Raw genomic sequence first — 20,485 nt, 5'->3', positions numbered from 1 at the left:
ATTATTAAAAAATATGCAGTCATTGTCATGAAATTTTAATTTCTACATTGAAATATTTAGTATTATTTAGAATTTCACTCGTAAAAGTTGAAACATTGACGCAATCGCTACTTCTCATTAAAGAAGTTTAAAGTGGCTATTTATGAAACTTCTCCCTTGAAAAGACATGAGTAAGAACCTTAAAAGACGAATATTTTGGATCAAATGTAGTAACATATAAATAATAAGAAGGTTGAATATATAGTCTATAGATAACCCCTTAAATTTTCAGTAAATTTCACTTGGACACTAAAACTACAAGTTTGAGGTTGATCTTACGACTTATTGAGGCTAATGTGTGTAAATGAAGAAGGTGATATATTTTAAGTGGTTAGCTTATCTATACAATGAGCACTTGAAAATATCACACGAAAGCTTGAGTTAAAAGTACCTGAAAGAACACTTCATCATTTGTTTAAATGCTCAATCTAAAATTGATTGTAAGTCATTAAACACTAAATGAATTTTACTCATAAATTTGGTATATTTAAACTAATATAAAAAGTCAAGTCAATGATTGTTTTTTTTGTGGTTTGGGGGGAGGGAGGGGGGGAGGGGGTTATAAAGCTATAGTACAAGTTTGGCCAAATGGGCACATTAATTGGTGAAAGAGATATATCAAATTAAATAAATGGAAACATGAGAGTGTGTGATGTGTCATATGTCTATACTTGAAGGGCAATTTATTACATTTTAGACATTGAAAATGACTCCACACTCTTCTCTATCTGTATATATATTTGGCCTCTTCTTTCCTTTTGTTCGTATAATTTACACCTCAAACTTTTCATCGCGATTAATTTAAATTCATATCGAATAAATATAAATCTATACTGAAAAGGATAACATATTATAACAATAGTAACATATACAGTTTAATTTCATAAATGATGTCCAAGGAGAATGGTGTCTACGCAACTTTACTTCTATCTTGAAAAGTAAAGAGTATTTCTAATATATTCTCGACTCAAATAAAAGATATCAAAAATCAAATATATAAAGTAAATACAACAATTTACTAAAAAGCAATAGAAACGAAACTAAAACAACATAATAATAAATAATATAATAATCGATCCTAAGAAGATAACTGTATACATTAAAAAATTAATAAATACAAGATATATATGGTAAAATAACCTACTGTTGATAACATTTAAAATATCATTGTAAAATTATAGAATTTTTTTTTCTACAGTATGTGTGTGGCCATTAATCATGAAACTTGTTAAGATTAAAAAGGTATCACCAAAAAGGGGGAAAAAGTGAAGAAAAGATGCTCTATAGGAATAAAGCACCACCAAAATCTATTATTACTACTTCTCTATATGGTTGCAATTTAATATGTTACAAAAAATATAAATATATTTTATCTTATATTCTACATCATCAATCAATGTTATTTTTGGTGCACTAAAATGTTAAGGGATTTTGACAATCAAGTCAAATTGACATACAATAGTAACAATATAATAAATAAAGAATTTAGCAAATAATGATTTAATTTAGCGATTTTGATGCAATGACATGAACTCAATTGCTGCTAAATATTTTTGCAACAATACTTAAAAGAATTTATTGTCACTAAATATCTCTTTTGTTGTAGATACATATTCTCCCTATCAAGTTTGCCATATAATATAATTACAAAACAGTATAGTATATATTTTTGATACATTATTAGAAAAGACTAAAAAAATTAGAACTTCATCATGTTTATTTGATCTTGAATTGCATTATTTCAAATTATTAGATCTTCATCATGTTTGTATCCTTAGTTTGCCAAGAAGTCGGCACACTGATTTGCTTCTCTCCGATTTATTTATTTTATAAAGACTAATTTTTGATCAATATATATATCATTAGTCTTCAATAATAGCCCTAAAAGAACAAAATCATATTTCCTCATCCTTAATCAGTTTAATAGCACATAAACAATAAATTTCTACCATTATATCTTGGTATACCACGAGTTTAGCTATAATTAGCCCTTTTTATGATTCATAATTCTGAGATTCCTCCTAAACCTACATCTTCAGACTATATCTTGACACTATCATCAATATTTAATTTTATCTTTTCCGCATTTATTATATAAAAGAAGAAATAGTTTTTTTTTTAAATGTGAATTTTCTCCCCCCTCGTCCGCTGTGGTACTGCAGTGAGATTGATAGGGAAAGGGCATTGCCTCACCATTATCTTCTTTATCAACACATTTAATTATAATGTCAAGAAACAAACAAACATATAGAAGCCCCCCTACCCCCTATACCCCATGCCCTCACCCCCACCATAAAAATAAAATAGTATGCTTTTAGTGTACAAATATTTTAAAACTATTCGATCATCTAAAAAATAATTATAGCCTACGATTAGTAGAATTAATAACGTGAAAATTAAAGGCGAGAAAATTGTTATAATTTATAAATATACACTCATAATACAAAAATTATTTATACTGATAGTTAAATATTATGTACCTCAATGTTTAAAAAATTATAATGCCAGATCATTCAAGTAATATTTAAAGGAATTAACACGAAAATGTAATTTAAGTCGATAGAACCTAAAATCATACGTGGAGAATTTATAGAGATCTCTTTAATTAAGCGGAAGAGAAATTAGAAGACTATCCTTTCTATCGCTTGTCCTCCTGACTTTTCACTTTCATTTGGTCTCTTTCTTCAAAGCGCATGGCAAAGAAGCAGCCAACTGGTTGTACACCTCTTTCACTCAGCCTTTCTTCGTTGTGTGTAAGGTCCTAACTTTTACAGACATTCTAGATAGATTGCAATATATAAGTCACTAGTGAAAGATTTAGACATATCATAATTCATCACCATCTTAATTACACACTTCCAATTGATGACTAGATATTATATAAATATTGACCTAAGCCCCTATTCAAAAGCTTAAGCACTCCTGAATCATAGATGAGCTGTTCTAATTTATACAACTCTTTTTAAGAACTTCAAGTCCCTCTCTCCATAGGAAAAAACAATCATTTACGATTCGAGAAAGCCTATGTATAACGAAAGTTTCATCTCACATGTCTTTTAAGTCATACATTATATTTATGTATGTCTACATAACAAAATTTATAAATAAACCTTCTTAAAATGTGAGATGTGTGCGTAATCTCATATTAAAAAAAAACTTTGACTCATAAAATAAACTTTATTTTTCTTTTTTGACTTATTCTCTTTAGCATAATAAAGCCAAAAACAATCTCTCTTGCCCATTCTTCCAACAAAACCCTAACCCTTGTTTGGTAATTGGTGTCCAATATTTGACATTTCTGAAGGAAAAAAACCCGGTTCTCAATGAACCGGATATAATATATACTCCCTTTATCTTTAATTACTTGTCCACTTTTGAATTGACACACCTATTAAGAAAATAATTAATGACATAGTGAGTTTATCATTTTACCCCTATTAATTATAAAGTGGATAAAAAGTTCTACATTTTTCAAAGTAATTAGTCATTTAATTGAGGATATAATAGGCAAAAAAAAATTGTTCTTTCTTTATTTGTCAAAATGGACAAGTAATTAGGGACAACTATAAAAGGAAAAGTGGACAAGTAATTAGGGACAGAGTCCACTTTGAATTGGCACACTATTAAGAAATCAATTAATGACATAGTGAGTTTACCATTTTACCCCTATTAATTATGAAGTGGATGAAAAGTTCTGTATTTTTCAAAATAATTAGTCATTTAATTGAGGATATAATAGGTAAAAAAATTGTCCTTTCTTGATTTGTTAAAATGGGCAAGTAATTAGAGACAACTATAAATAAAAAAGTGGACAAGTAATTAGGGAATGAGGGAATATAAGATTATTAAAAAGGCCTCTTTATAACAGCTAGCAGTATTCTTTGCAGTAACTTTTTGTCATTCCCCATTCTCCACTTATTGCCGTGGGCTCTATTGAGCTAGCTTAATTTTTTTTTTATGGACAAGAAAATTATAGTAAGTTTTTTTTTTTTTAATGGACAAGAAAATTATAGTAAGTTTTTTTTTTTTTAATGGACAAGAAAATTATAAAAAATAATAGTATAGGTTTTTGTATGATTGACTCATTATTCTTTAATTAATATGATGTCAGAGTAGATAAAGATTTAATGATTCGAGTATTTCCAACGTCATTTATTATAAAAAAGAATATTCATATGTTTGACTCATGAAAAAAAGAATCAAGTCTATGCGGTGTGTTGAAAACTACTTTTTTTATATAAGATGGTGTTGTTATGTCTTCTACATCGGTGGAGGATGGTTCATTTTGATCTCCTTATATGGAGTACTAGGTAAATTACCCGTGTTTCGCACGAATTGAACTATTTTATTAAGCTTACATATGATCATTCGATAATATTCATATTTTCGATATATACACTACATTGTCAAGAACATTTTATTTTAAGGCAAAATATTCCTCCGAAATCTTAAAGTGCTATATTTTTTTATATATTTTTTTGTTATAGAAAAATTATGAGTCATAGAGAGATTTTAAGTATAAGAAAGAAGTCTAAGAAAATCTCCATAAAAATAGTTGGTCAGAAGTAATGAAATTTGCTAAATTCCAAAAAGTTATAAAGAACAACATCAAACGTTAAAGAAGAGACCAAAAAGCCTCGAACAACAACACTCCCAAGTAAAGTGGAGCATCACGTCCATACAAGAACATAATTAACTAAACTCAAATGGAAGACCTTCAACTCCTTTCTTATGATCCTCCATCAATCTATTTTTATTATAATATGACGTATCATGTATATGTTAAAAATGACCCTAAAATTGTTAGTATCATAAATGTTTTTCCTCATTGTCTCAGAGTAGTCATTACTATTGCTTATGTTTCATATCACCGGCATTAACTTATTTTGAATTGAACCATAGTTATTCTTATGGTTATAGTATGCAGTTACAAAGAATTAATGCAATTATCAACCAAGCAGCGGGTGACATCTGAATGAAACTGTTCACAACTGGATATTCTGAACCAAAATTTTGACACCTAGCATATTAAAATCTCACAGCATAATTTTGTGAGCACTTGAACTCACAAATATCCACAAATAATAATAAAAACAACCTTACTTTTCTAGTAATCAAGAAAAAAAAGACTTGTTGCTAAACATATTTTTCAAAAATATAGTCTATCAGGTTGTATCCTTACCTTACAAACTAGCTTTTAAGGTTGAGTAAGATAATAAGAAAAATAATTTTCAACACTCTTTCTTTGCTTTTATTATTGCGACCTATAACATGTGTTAAAGACATAATTAATTAATTAAAGGTGTGTCACCCTCTCTAATAGTTTATCAACTTAGTCTTAGATGAGATGATGATATATACACTTTAATGTGGTATCAATTCGAATCTCATCACCAATCATCTAAAAGAATAATCACATAATTGGCTCATGAAAAAAAAAGTATTTCTACCAATAAAGACGTATTGAAAATAAAATTAAGTAAATAAAAGTATTACTCCTTTTAATTGCTTAAATTTTCCGATAAGTATAATCACATACTTCATCATTCATCTTCTTTATCCTACTCTTATATAAAACAATAACATATCAAGTGAGGTATAAAGAAAATATTGTGTAGGTAGATCTATCCCTGTGACGCCCTAACTTAGTCTCACATCAGCAAAAACACATGAGAGATGTTTGGTATATAAGTAAACAAGTCATACCACCCTAGTAACACAGTTTAAGGCCGTGCGGGCCTAGGCCCAGAGCGGACAATACCACTATAGGGCTAGACTGTTACAAATGGTCTCATAGTCACTCATGTGTCAGCCTTGTTGATGTGGGCTAGAGTTCAACTGAGTTTAGGCAAATTCCGGTAAGGCAAGGCAAATCTCAGTGTTGAGTCTAGGTAAATCTCATTCGGTGGGACAAACCCTATCAAGGATGTTGAGTCCATAGAGGATGTGTATGTGACACTCAACTTGAGATACAAAAAAGTCTCACATCCGCAAAACACAGAAAATATGTTGGGTATATAAGTAAGCAAATTTTACCCACTAGTCACACATTTTAACATCGTGCATGCCTAGGCTCAAAGCAGACAATATAACTAGATATTGAGGCCTTACAAATTAAACCTCTACCTTATGAAAATAAAAAAATAAAATTTCAATAGATCCTAGTAAACATTTCAATTTCTTGTATGTAAGCCCTTTTATCTTATTCTTTTAAAAAAGGAACTACAATTAGGAAAGGATCATGTGCTTTTATGTACACTTATTTTAATTATACTTGTATACACATAAAAAACATTTATTTGAGAGCATTATATTAGAGAGAGAATAAAAGCATTTTCTCATTAGAGTGACTCATGTCCTCATATATATTTTGAACTCTCTCTCTATATATATATTTGCTTCTTTCTTCATCCTCTTATAGTATTTCACTTTCCTCCATATATAAATAAACATGTCATCAAGCTACATTGATTCTACTAATTCTGAGCAACTTTGCTATATCCCTTGCAATTTTTGCAATATTGTTCTTGTGGTATCTTTTCTATCCTATCTTTCTATTATTACTTAATTAATATATATACATATATACATTTTGTTTTCTATATCATGTGTGTGTGTGAATCTACTTTTTTTCCTTTCTACAAGTTGAATAAAGCTGATTTATGATTCAGAGATTGGTTATTTTTGGTGGTATTATATACATAAATAATTAAATCTCTTAATTTTCTCTATGTTTTTTTTCTTTTTTTTCAGAAGTGTCAAGTCTCCATCTATCTTCATACTTTTTATTTTTTTTTTAAAATTATTTGATGTCTTTTGCAGTCAAAGAATAAAAGTGATAAGCTCTCTGATGATTTATCTAAAATCCAAAACAAGCATGTTAAGTAGTGTCCTTTCAACTCTTTAATTAATTAGATTTAATTTTAATTTATTAATATATCTTTGTGTTGTACCTTTCTCTCTTTACTGAAAAGAATACACTCACAGGCTGCAAAAATTAAAGTAATTTTGATCAGTGTCCTATCAAAAAAAAGAAAACTTTTTCCTTGCTCATAGGGTTTATTCATATGATTAAGTCCTCAAATTTTTGACTAATTTAATTGTAAAATTAACCAATTAAGTTGTGTTTTAGGGTTTCTTCAAAATCTCACAGCTTTGAAATGTATTTGACATAGGGTTTTTTTTTTTCCAATTTTGTTCACATCTTAGATCTATAAATTTATTCATTTCCATAACATAATGAGGCTAGTCAAATAAGCAAGAACAAGGTAATTTATGTTTTGTCTCATTTTTACTACCTGGTTTTTAGTCGAATCTGGAGAATGTGAACTACTCACCTTCTTCTTCTTCTTGGCGCAATTGTGGAAAAATATCATCTCAAGATTTAGTCGATGACCTTCCCCCTTCCACCCTACTTGGCCTCTGCCTAAGCCCTCGAGGCGGATGTAGAGAGTTTTGTGAGTTCAACCAAACACATGATCAACTCGTTCTATATGCTTTTTCACTTATTTTTACTACCTGGTTTATAGTCAAATCTAGTACTCACATTCTCCTTCTTAGTGCAATTGTGGAAAAATATGATCTCAAGATTTGGATGATCTTCCCCCTTCCACCCTGCTAGCTTGGCCTCTCTAGCTCCCCCTTAAGCCTTCGAGGCGGATGTAGAAAGTTTTGTGAGTTCAATTGAACACATGATCAACTCATTATGCCTTTTCTCATCTTCACTACTTGGTTTATAGTCGAATATGAAAAACATGAACTTCTAGCATTTTTTTTGGTGGATTTGTAGAAAAAAGGTGATCTCAAAATTTAGACCTCAATTCATTTGGTAAGGTAGAGGGTTTTGCGAGTTCAATCAAATTCATTATTTTTTTCTAAAAACATGTGACTACATATGCAAAATTGTACTCAATATTACTCGTCTCAATCTATAAAGGAGTCGAATGAGCACAAATAAGGTAATTTTTTCCTTTTTTTTCTTTTTCATCCTCACCATCTGATTTATATATAGTCGAATATAAAGAACATGATCTTCTAGTGTTCTTCTTCTGAGAAAAAAAAAAGATCTCAAGATTCCGATCTCCCACTTACCAAAAGGGTTCTGCGAGTTCAACTGAACCCATTATTTTCTGTTAAAATCATATTGTTAAATAAAATCTCCTTTATTTTATATAAATTGACTCTAAATCTTGAATTCACACAACCCTACCCTCACTTGTGACTATAGATCTTCAAGATTAAGTATGAAAATAGGGTTGGACCACATACTCCTAATAATTGCTTCTTCTTCTTTTTTTTCTTTTTTTCTTTTACTTTTGGTTTCTTACTCGATATTCATATTAGGGTTTGATTAATTCGAATTTACATTAAGAAAGTTTCATGCTCTATATCTAGGAAACTCTATATTTAGGATATATCAAATCTGAATGAAAGAGTATTTTACCATTCCTCAGCAACAATACGTAACAGAGGAAACTCTATATCTAGGGATCAAACATGAGGCCTCTAATTAATTGAGAATGAAAAAGTATTTACTACTCGTCAGCAACGCGTTTTTGATTATTAATAATATTGCAGGTTAGTGTTCCATGCAGCAACTTGCTTGATATAGTGACAGTTCGATGTGGACATTGCACAAATTTGTGGTCCGTTAATATGGCTGCTGCATTTCACTCCAATTCTTGGCAAAATCATCATCAATATCTTCATCATCAGGTCAATTCCAAAAAAAACAAACTTTTCTTTTTTGCAGCTGAAATTGTGGGCGTTATGTTTTTTTTAATAGCCTTTTCTTTTTTAAAAAAAAACATCTAGGGTTTTCTAGGTTTTACTTCTTTTAAGAAAATAAAATACAGACATTAATACTTACACCAAATGTTTTTGGTCAAGTTTTATTACTCAGTGTAGTCAGTTCATTTTTACTTGTCCAGTATTTACTTAGTACACTTCTTAAAATACGATAAGTAAAATGATATAGTACTTATAACAAGGATAAATTAGGAACTAAGTGATAAATTATCTTTTGATTTTCTAAACTGGACAAATAAAAGTAAACAGATGGAGTATGTGATATTGTTTAACTTAAGAAAACAAACCTTAGACAGTTATGTGACTATAACTCATTTCATTGTAGGGGAAAACGAGGATTTTTCAAATCAAATTCTTTTCAATTATAAAAAGATGACAATTTTTTTTAGAGACAGACTAAAAGTGAAAGTGTATCACGTATACAAAGGAATTATATATTACAATAGCCATAATCATATACAACCTACATTATATGATCTACTCTTTTTCTTTCAAACCTCATTATAATTTTGGATATTTTTATTATATATTATGGTGAAATACTATAACATAACATGAGAAATCGATTTCACTAATTTTTTTTGGTTATTATAATGAAAATGTTACTGCTTTTGAATTGTTTGATTTGATTGATATGAAATATTCTGAGTTTTTTTTTTTCATTTTTTGTCCTATAATGTGGAAACACATCCTAAAATTAGCATATTTTGATTTTTGAAAAGGATATTTGTCCTAGAAAAATATCACGAGAATAACTTATTCAGTCACTTCAATGTTGTTTTGTTATCTTCTTGTCTTATCACAAAACATCATTTCAATTCTTTTGGTAAAAACAATTAGTATATAACATTCCGTTCGTCTTGATTTATGTGATGTTATTTGAATTTTAACAATTAAAAATTCTTAATTTTGATCGTGACTTTAAGTTTTTTTGAATAAGTTAAAAATAGTATAAGTAATAATAATTAACAATTCAAAATATTTATTAAACATGAAAAATTTGTTCAATAAATTCTTGAAATCTGAATGATGCCACGTAAAATAACACTTGGAGTAGTACATAGATGCAATTTGTATCCTTTTGATTTGTTTTTTTTTTCTGATTATTTCTTCTAATTTTTGTTAGTAATTTTTAATTTTCAGGTAGGAAACTACACTAATTCTCCTCATGATCAATACAAGATAGATTGTGGTTCATCATCCATCACAAACAATTCTACTCATGAGGAGAGGATTGTAAATCGACGTACGTAATATACCAAAACAATTTAATTTTAACTTTGGATATTATATTGTTTAATTTTTCGACCAAGGAGGTTGGATTGCATGCATAAACATAGCTAGCTCGGCTCGTGGTAACATATTTCAAGACAACAAATTCTATTTTTAAGATTGTGGACTATGTTGCTCAGACTCTTGAAAAATGTCGCCAAACGTGTGTTAATTCTGACACGAATTCACAATATTCTTGAAGAGTCCAATTGAGCAACATAATAGTTTTTTTTTTTCTTTTTTGCTAACCTAATAATGTATAAAAAAGAAAGTAATCATGTTCGATGTATATACGTTAAACTCTAGAGATATTTACTTGTAATTATCTTGCAAGCCGTCAAATTATATACTATGTATATATTTATTGTATCATCGATATATCGAACTTAAACTCAATTAAATTTAACTAATTTTCTAAAAGGTTTTTTTTGGGTGTATTTTTTCAGCTCCGGAAAAGAGGCAACGAGGACCTTCTGCATATAATCAGTTCATAAAGTAAGGCAACTTTATCTTTTACGTTGCTCGGACTCTTAAAAAAAATATCATTAATTCAAAAGTAGTCTACTTTTGAAGAATTTGACATAAGTGTGGCATTATTTTTTAGAAAGTCCGAGCAGAATATATAGCCCATCCGTTAATTATGTAATTATTAGATATGTGATTTGACTGTATTTTAATTAACAACTATATATTAAAAATAATTTGTGCAGAGAGGAGATTCAGAGGATCAAGGCTAATAATCCAGATATCACTCATAGGGAAGCATTTAGTACTGCTGCTAAAAATGTAAGTTTGAATAGACAAAAAGTTAAAAATAAAATAAAATAATAATAATAATAATATATATATTCATAAATATATGTTAATTATTTGTTGTTATAACACTTATGATTTTAAATATCTCATAACATTGGTACGTGTGGTTATTATAAAAACTTTTCATTCACTACTAAAAAACTTGAATTTCATACGTATAATATCTGTTGAGAATTGATTTGATTGTCGAAAATGTTAATTCTATCGGTATTTTCTATTAGAAATCTTATATTTTTTGTGATGTCCTGACAGACTGTTAATTATTACATATTTGTGTTTTTAGTAGTGACTAAGGGTAAGATGGAAAGTTTAAATTAAATTATTTTCATGTTAGGAAATTGTTATTCTTTTTATAATGAATTTAAAAGGAAATATTTTAGTTTCCTCTCTTAATTTATGATTATTATTTTTTCTGATTTTTTTATGGTTAGTAATTACTGATTAATTAGCCATGTTTGGTTTAATTAGTGGGCACACTTCCCTCACATTCAGTTTGGGCTCATGTTGGAGACTGACAATCAAGCTAAACTTGGTGCTAGTGAGGTAATAATATTCCTTAAATTATAGTCATAATATATATATATATATATTATAGCATAATTCTTTTTTAAATATTGTGTTCTTCAGTCAAATAGTATCACATAAATTGAGATGTTAGGTCCTTAAATCTCTTTGTACCTTTTAGATTATGAAGCTTCATTGCCAAAAAAGGGCACAATAAATTAAAATAGCATATAATATGAAGAAAAAAATGCTAAAAAACTTCCAAAAGTGTAAGGGAAATACTACTTGAATTTTTTCTTTTAAACTAAAAATGTGTATATTAATGTATCACAAAAATCTTCAAATTTACTAAATATTGAGTCGTGGAATTAGTTATTGACTTTCCTGAATCCACCATGAACATGGAATGCTTATTAGTGCACCGGACTTCCCCCTTTTAAAAAATAAGAATCATAAATTAAAACAGATAATAATATTCTCTATATATTTAAATTATTAACTTGTAGTAATTTTGTGTCTAATTTGTTTTCATTCCAATTATCTGCAGAACAAAGAAAAGCTTATAATGCATAGAGCTGCATTGCCAAAAATAAAGACCTTCACCTTCTAAGAGTATTAATTCTCTACATGTTGTATGTTGAATTATTGAAGACAAGTGTGATTTTATTTGTTCTATTTATTAGTACTTATAAATTGTGTAATATAATTTGGAAATTATTTGAAGTTCCTTTGTTGTCTACCTCAATTTATTTTATCTTTCCCTAGTTATTAATTAATGAGAGAAAAAACTTTCTAAATCTTTAGATTGTTTTCTTATGCTTTATTCTTTAATTTGTTTAAGATGATAGGTGAATTAATCTAACTATCAATTATTCTCTATGTGTGGTGTATGGACACTCTCTAATTGAGTAGCTGATGGTGTGTGATTTACACTTAAAAAAGTGATAATTATGTTTTGGACATAAATGGACCTAGAGTAGGGAGATAGTTAAGCATCGATGCAACACAAAATCTTAAGATAATAATTAGAATGATCAAAATTAGAATCCCTTTAAAAGTCTTGACACACCTGATTTATATGTGAAACAAATGTATACAAATGTATGTTTCCTTTTATGTCAAAAGATAATTACTTATCATGCATATATGATCATCCATCATGGTGTACCATATTTCAACAAATTTTTTTTAAAAAAAATGGAAAATAGACCTATGAATTTTAAAATTATTTCCATTTTTGATTGACCTAAGCAAAACAACTTGTACTATATATGTTGTATATAAAGAATTAGAAACAGCACTTTCTAACTTTTTGTGGTATCTGTGTGTTCTTTTTTTCATGTTATAATTCATGAGTACTTTACTTTAATTAGTTTATTGGAATTATATTTGATTGCAAAAGTTGTTTTCTTCTTTTTGCACAAAGTTAAACCTATGTCTAGCATAAAAAGAACTTTTATGTTATGTCCAAGCATACATTATATATTATGTGTATTTTAACAACCTTTACCCTACCAACACAAATGAACATTACCTAAATGTGGTAAAAACTAAAATTCTATGGACCACCATAAAATAGCAATCTATCTCTCTCTTTTTACCATTTCAAAAACGACGTTAGAATCTTAAAAATTTATAGGCTATAAATTTATTATCGAACTGAATTCATCAATTAAATTAAAAATTGGTACTTAATAATGACACTTTGAGAGGATTAGTAGTTAGAATTTTGGGATAATATCACTTTTGATCAAATCAATTATCGATAAATTATTATTTGATCATTGTAATATATAATTAAACATATTTGTTTTTAATTAATTAAAATATATATGTTTAATCCCTACATATATTGCAGTTGCACTATAAAGAAATATACCTAGATGGATGTTACAAAAATTAAAATTAAAATTTATCGACTTTTGTGGGACCAAAAACATTATTATCCTTAGTTCCTTTCCTTTTCGGTATGGCTTTATATTGTGCAATTAAATATTTCAACTTCGAAAATGAAAGCTCATTTAAAAAAAATGTTGAATTCAACACGCACCACAAATTAATTAATTTTTTTTTTAGTAATTGTTAACACTTTATTTTCCTTATTTGTTAAGCGTTGTCAACGCTTTAATGTTCTTAAATTTGGATGTTAGCCACATTTAGGCCCACTAAAAATAATATAATTGGCTAATAAGTCAAATATCAATTAACAAAGTTGTAAAATTGGTAAAATTTGCTAACAATAGTTGATTACTGTAATATAATATTCAATATATTTCTTTATGTAATTAAAATTGGTAAGAATTGTTAACAATAGTCGATGAAAATTGAGTTTTTAAATTTATTTCTTATTCGATGTTTGATATATGTATTGAGATTTAATTAAATTTGAATTTACAGTAATAGTCAAATATTTTCTAATAAAAGTATCTTCATATTCAAAACTCAAATTCAAAATTTATGAATATTAATATAGAAGCGGATCAAAGTATCTAGAAAGGTCCACAAGGAAAATATTTATTTAAAGTAAGATTAGTCCAAGATTATTATTTTAGTTGAATTTGTTTTTCTATCAATATATATTAGTACAATTTACATGTGATTTTATTGTAGGATTTGACTTGTACTCCATTATTGAAAGATTTGACATGTCCTCCATTATTAGATGCATTTTTTTTTTCATGTATCTAATTAATTTTTTTCATGTAAAACAATTTGATTTAAAATACTAAGAAATTGTTTTGATTGTTAATTATGGTGAGATGATTTGTAATCTCTTCACGTTTAATCAGAATTTTGTTCAAACTCTCTAAAATGTAAAAAAAAAAAAGTCTTTATTAAGAGTATTGTCCTCATAAGTAGACCGTGCAACACACAAATTCGGATTTGGTCATGGTCGGTGTCTGTAGTTGAATAATGCAAACATTCAACCGACTGCAACATTTACACTCTGTTTGAATCATTGTATTGTATTGTATCGTTATTTTACATATAATGTTTGTTTTGATTGTTACTTAAAATGTATTATATTATATTGTTAAATTTCGTTGTTACGTAACAATGAAAATTCTCATTTTATGGAACAACCAATTTGGTGTGTTTCCATTGTTACTTAATTTCTTTTTCCAATTATATCTTTACATAATATTTCATAATATTATTTTACCCTTTACTTTATATTATTTAATTCTAGTCAAACCCCCTACCCTAGAATAATTGAGGATATTTTAGTAAATTTATAAATTACAATACAATACGATACAGTCAAACCAAACAATAAAAATGTTATTAAACAATAACAAACAATACAGTCTAGCCAAACATTGTATCCACCATACAATATAGTACAATACAATACATTATGAAACAATGAATAACAATGATCCAAACAGAGTAAAGAAAACGTTTTATTGAGAACTCTCTAAAATTATTTTGATTGTCGGTTGTGGTGGGATGTTGATTAGGGTTGTTCAAAATCGAATCAAAACCAATAAATTCGAACCGAAAAAAGATTATTGGTTTATCGATAATAGGCTATTGATTTAGCGGATTCAGTAATGATTTTTTATCGGGTCATCGGTTTTTAACTGTTTGAGGTTTTTTCTTAACGAGTTAACTGATAACTCGATAGTAAGTTAAATAATTATATTTATACCATTTTGATATATAAAGTCCTTAAGTTAGAGTTTAGTTTCGTTTATTTTTGGCTATCTCAAACTCTCAGTTATTCTACGATGCGATAGTGTTTGCTTTTGAGAAAGATACAATCTATCAACTTATGTGCATGGTTCATTTGGTTTGTCACCTTGTTTCTAAGTGATATTAAATAATTTTTTCAGTGTCAAATTTTAACTGTTAAACCAATAACTTAACCAATAACGATCAACAATCAATAATCCAATATCTTAATGGTTATGTAACACTTTAGCTCGTCTATAAATCGATAACTAATAAGTCGAACCAATAAATTTCAAAACTGAACCGACCGATGCACAACATTGACTCATAATCTCTTAACTCTTGATCATAGGTCTAATTCAAGCTTCCGAGAATGAAAAAGATATTCTAATAGGAGGTTTTTTCACGAAGGGGCGTGTAAATTGTAATGCATGAATTTAAATTTAATCGTAATCTAATATGGATACCAACTCCGAATGAAAATCCTAAAATAAATTTTTGTTCTGATTAAAAAAGAATCTGATAAATTGCTTCTTTATTCTTCACAGTTCAATAAGTCTCAGCTCCAAATCGATTAGATTCCTCCGTTGCTCAATTTCCCCGCGACTTCTCCACCGGAATTCTCCATTTCCGGTAATGATTCCGCCGGCAACTCGCCATTTTTTCTTTCTTATACAGAAATTTACTAAGTATTTATTCGAATTCAATTTCATAATTTTGTTTTTCTCTCGTCAATCGTGTTAAATTTAAGTTGCAGATGGAAATTTTTGCGGAAATCAGCTTTTATGCTTTTTGTAGTTCATGTAATTTTCCCTTTTAATTCTGAATTTGGATATATACACAATTGAAATTTGCAAGTTTGTTTATGATGTCAGTAGTAAATTTCCAAGCTTGTGATCAGTTCTAATTTTATTTTTTTCGAGTTGTAATGGCAGATATTTTCTGTTCTAGGTCTATGTATTTAGTTTCTTCAATCATATGAGTATGTATGGGAGATAAGTTTTTTTACCTGTGAAAATTGCATATTCAATTTATTTGTCTGATTTTGACTTAACACATATAAATTTAAAAAAAAACAAAGAAAAAAAAGGAAAGAGGCATTCTTTTCGAAATGGATTTAAAAGGAAAGTAAGACAAGCAAATTGAAACGGAGGAAGTATTTATTATATGTGTGCATTTTCATATGTAATACATGATCAGCTTGAGTTGATCTAGATTACTGATTAGTTTTATTGTGATTCAATTGGCAGGTTTTTGATGAGTTATAGTTGAAGGTTGCTTCACTTTTGGTAATCTGTGGGAAATGAGTGTTCAGTGATGAAGAAAGTGAAGAGAAAGCTTGGGAAGTATGAAGTTGGCAGAACTATTGGTGAAGGGACATTTGCCAAAGTTAAGTTTGCACGAAACACCGAGACTGGAGAGAATGTTGCCATTAAAGTCTTGGCCAAAAGTACCATTCTTAAACATAGAATGGTTGAACAGGTATTAAGATATACTTCCCTTCAAGCTCTCGAGTATATGCTTTACGTGTCCTGCATTTTTGTTATTTTGTTTTGTTAACAGTGGTGTGCACATATCCCATATTTAAAGGTTGGAGTTGATAATTAGAAAAGTTATTCCAATCTGTGAAGTGATTATTATTGAAATTAGGTCAGAAATCTCTTCTGTCAAACTTCAGTAGGCTTTTCTGATCTGATGTGAATCAAGAGTAACCATGACAGTTTCCATGGTGGACTATTAAGCTCACATTGAACATTGTAGCCATAGCAATGACATCTGTTATCAAAATTGAACTATGTGAATGTGCTTGGTTTCTGAGCTGAATTCCATTAGTGAACATCAGCATGTTCATCCATTACTGTGTAACTATAGCCAAATTCAGTAGGTTGATGGGTTTTTAAGCCTTTTAACTGATGGCTGGCAACAGTTTAGCTGTGTAAAAGAATTAAGCTTTATTCATATTGAGTTTTTATTATCTATTTGCACTTGAAATAGATTTCTGTGATAAGAGAGCACATTCTGGGGTCTGTGTGTGATAATTCTACTGTCCTTGTTCTTACCATCTCTGGCATTTTTGGCTGATCAATGTGCTGTTCTTTGAGATGGTTTCCAGATCAAAAGAGAAATATCTATAATGAAGATTGTCAGACATCCTTGCATAGTTCAGCTTCACGAGGTAAAAAGAAAAAAAGAATAAAAGTATGCATATTACAAATACTACTGTGAGTTTGGTTGTTCTATTATCTTTGCTACTTGCTGTTGCTGATGTTTATTGATTTTGTGTATGTCCTTGTAGGTTTTAGCTAGCCAGACAAAAATATATATCATTCAGGAGTTTGTCACTGGAGGAGAGCTTTTTGATAAAATTGTAAGATTCCTTTAGAATTTTCAATAAGATTTTTCCTTCTTTATATCAATAACTCTTGCAAACTTTTTGATCCTTGTATGTGATGATAGATAGCTCTCTATCTGATAATGACTAGAAAGGTAATCTGTAAATGAAAATAGAGGTATGATTGAGACATTATTGCAACTAAGATGTGTGCCTATGATGAGTTTCTGTGAAGTGATTATCTTCATTAATTAGGATAAGTTGTAGTTTGGGTCAAGATACTTATGGAGAATGGGGAAGAAGATAATGGAGTGATCAGCTGATATCTTTGGTGTATCCTATGCAATATTCACAAAGCAATAGTCCGATGGAGTAATCTGTATAATGAGAAATAGAGGCATGACTGAGATATCTCTTTTTTATATCTGAAAAATAGAGGCATGCTGAGATATCAGAAGAAAAAGAACTTCTGTATTTGGATGAAGTAGTTCCAGTCCACGCTTTTTATGTGGAGAGCTTGGAAATCCACTTCTTTACTCTGAAAGTAGTTTAAGAGTGTGTTGAATTGCCTTCTAGTAAGTCGAAAATTTCATCTGATCAAGAGGTTCCTCTAGGTAGGTGTTACCAGTCTTATTTAAGCACGAGATAGTGATCGGAAATACTTAATTTGTCAGTGACAATTTAGCTTTAAATCAGTTTTTCTCTGTCAGGGATGGACTCAATCGAGTAGGATTATTTTCGCTTATGGAACTTTGTACATTTTTTTCAGTATTCCTGAATAGTTGGTATGAAATGCACGATCCAGCCTGGTTCTGATCTTTAGTCCACAATGATAGACAGGAGACCGACCGACCAACTAAATCTCATCTTCATCAAATATATAAATTGTTGGGTTACTTAGGTATAAACTGGTTCATTGATAGTAGTCCAGTTTCCAATTAGGCACTTGCATCTTTACTAATTTACTTCTGCTCATGGAGCTTTGACCCTTAATGGTTTACTTTGTCCTTCTCCCTATGAATTATGTGATTTTCAAGATTTAGTAATGCATCTGTCTCTTCAATTATATATTCGTTCAATTTATAGGTTCATCTAGGTAGGCTTTCTGAGGATGAAGCAAGGAGATACTTCCAACAACTCATAGATGCAATTGCTCACTGTCACAGCAAGGGTGTTTACCACAGAGATCTGAAGGTTCGCAATTGCTGATTGGGAGATCTGTTGTGAAAATTATATATCTTAATCTTTTAACTATTGTTCCTTGCTCCCCAGCCTGAAAATTTGCTTCTTGATTTCCAAGGGAACTTAAAAATTTCTGACTTTGGGCTTAGTGCATTGCCTCAACAAGTAAGCAGCATCTGATGTTAGTTGCATTAGATGGTATATCTATTTTTGTTTCTTTCCTTGTTAATTAGAGCTTCTAAATGGGCATTTACTCAAATCTCTAACAGGGAGTCGAGCTCCTCTATACCACTTGTGGGACTCCAAATTATGTTGCACCTGAGGTATGATGCATATATAGTTTGAATGTTCTTCTTGTTTTGTACATGCCACCCGTCATTCTCCATTTGATTGGCCTGCTATCCCCAAAACCCTTTGTTGAGAATATAATTAAATAATAAAAAGTGTACTCTTTCTAACAGCTTAAGCTTTTATATGAGATGGTCACACACTTCAACATGGTATTAGAGCCAGACAGAGATCGAATCTCACCGCCGCCCAAAATTAAAAAGAATTTCCACATGCTTGGCCTGAATTCATTCATGACAGTTTCTTATCATTAATATATCATTTGTACCAGCTATACTTATTGTTTGGTTCTGCCTAGATTAAGTTATATGGGCGATGAGAGTGGTATTGCACCTAGCTCCAGATTTCCAGATTTTAGCTGCCAAAGCGAGGCTTTGACAACACTATGCTAAAGTTTACTAGTAGTGACTTCTCTAGTGTGAAAAAAATTTGAGTAGTTTGTTAGTTTTAGTACTTGCATGTTCAACATTCTCTTTGGTCTTTTTCTGAAGGGTTGTGAGTCTGTTACCACGTAACAGTTACAACTCCTCCATGACATTAGTGCTTCCCTGCAATCCTTATCACACTTTATTCCTCCTAAATGCTACAGTAGTGAGATATTTAAGGAATTAAAAAAGAAGGTTTATATGAGAATCGTCTCTGAGAAATTTCTGGACTTAGCAAGACTTGGTTCTTTGCAATGTGAGAAATTCCAAAACCAATGCCATGCTACAACTCAGCTCTGGAACCAGTTTTGCCTTGTTGAACTGTTTATATGATTTCCCAACTTCTTATACGAAAATGAACTTCCTAAAGGTGCTATCTCCGACTTTCAGGTTGATTGATTAGAAACTTAGGCCCCCTTATCTATTTTCCCATTCCTCATACATCCTCAATGATGTCCACATTAATAAGCATCATTTGTATTTGTTTTATCTGCAAGGAGCTTGAATCAGAAAGAAGCTAAGCAGAGGGGTGGTTGTCTTTCATTTTAATTCATTGCTATCCCTTTTACCTAGCATGATCAATTGGCTTTTGATTAGTCATCAAATGAGAGAGAATCAGAATTTATTTCCCTTCCATGAGCTCTGTAGTAATATACCTTCAAATCATTAAACACATTCTAATATAAAAAATAAATAAAAATTTAGAATGTGTTTGGACTCTTTCTGTGGTAGCTGGCTTATTACTCTTAGTTACTTCTTCAGGTGTTAAGTAACCGAGGTTATGATGGTGCTGCTGCGGATGTGTGGTCATGTGGTATCATCCTTTATGTTCTGATGGCAGGATATCTTCCATTTGAGGAGACAGACCTTCCTACCTTGTATACGAAGGTTAGATGCAGTAATCATGCATTTGTAATGTGTTAACTGGAAGCATAGATAATTCTGTCAAATGATTCTCTTTTTCTTCTTATATAGTGACAAATGCTAAGGATCATGGGTCATATGATGGACAATTCCGTATTTCTAATTTCATCTTCATGCATGAGTTTCCTCGTGTTTTTTATTATTACCATTATTTGTTTTT

General features: G+C 29.7%; 2 protein-coding genes across 2 annotated transcripts; both read left to right on the top strand.

Moving 5' to 3' along the window:
- The first annotated feature begins 6,337 nt into the window (after positions 1 to 6,337).
- LOC125862167 (axial regulator YABBY 5-like) lies at positions 6,338 to 12,178 on the top strand. Its single transcript, XM_049542177.1, has 7 exons — positions 6,338 to 6,571; positions 8,617 to 8,754; positions 9,991 to 10,093; positions 10,566 to 10,614; positions 10,830 to 10,905; positions 11,404 to 11,478; positions 11,987 to 12,178. Exons 1-7 carry the CDS (start codon positions 6,491 to 6,493, stop codon positions 12,047 to 12,049), a joined length of 585 nt encoding a protein of 194 aa, XP_049398134.1. The 5' UTR covers positions 6,338 to 6,490; the 3' UTR covers positions 12,050 to 12,178.
- A 3,448-nt stretch (positions 12,179 to 15,626) lies between these two features.
- Positions 15,627 to 20,340, top strand: LOC125862070 (CBL-interacting serine/threonine-protein kinase 24-like). The gene is made up of 8 exons (XM_049542046.1): positions 15,627 to 15,747; positions 16,365 to 16,596; positions 17,228 to 17,290; positions 17,411 to 17,482; positions 18,533 to 18,640; positions 18,719 to 18,793; positions 18,898 to 18,951; positions 20,164 to 20,340. The coding sequence occupies exons 2-8, from the start codon at positions 16,432 to 16,434 to the stop codon at positions 20,323 to 20,325; spliced, it is 699 nt and encodes a 232-aa protein (XP_049398003.1). The 5' UTR covers positions 15,627 to 15,747; positions 16,365 to 16,431; the 3' UTR covers positions 20,326 to 20,340.
- Positions 20,341 to 20,485: the final 145 nt, after the last annotated feature.

This window comes from Solanum stenotomum, chromosome 4 (assembly GCF_019186545.1).
Source record: "Solanum stenotomum isolate F172 chromosome 4, ASM1918654v1, whole genome shotgun sequence".
In the NCBI taxonomy this organism is placed as follows: domain Eukaryota; kingdom Viridiplantae; phylum Streptophyta; class Magnoliopsida; order Solanales; family Solanaceae; genus Solanum; species Solanum stenotomum.
The sequence above is the reverse complement of the archived record's forward strand: the minus strand, read 5'-3'. Positions and strand labels throughout refer to the sequence as shown.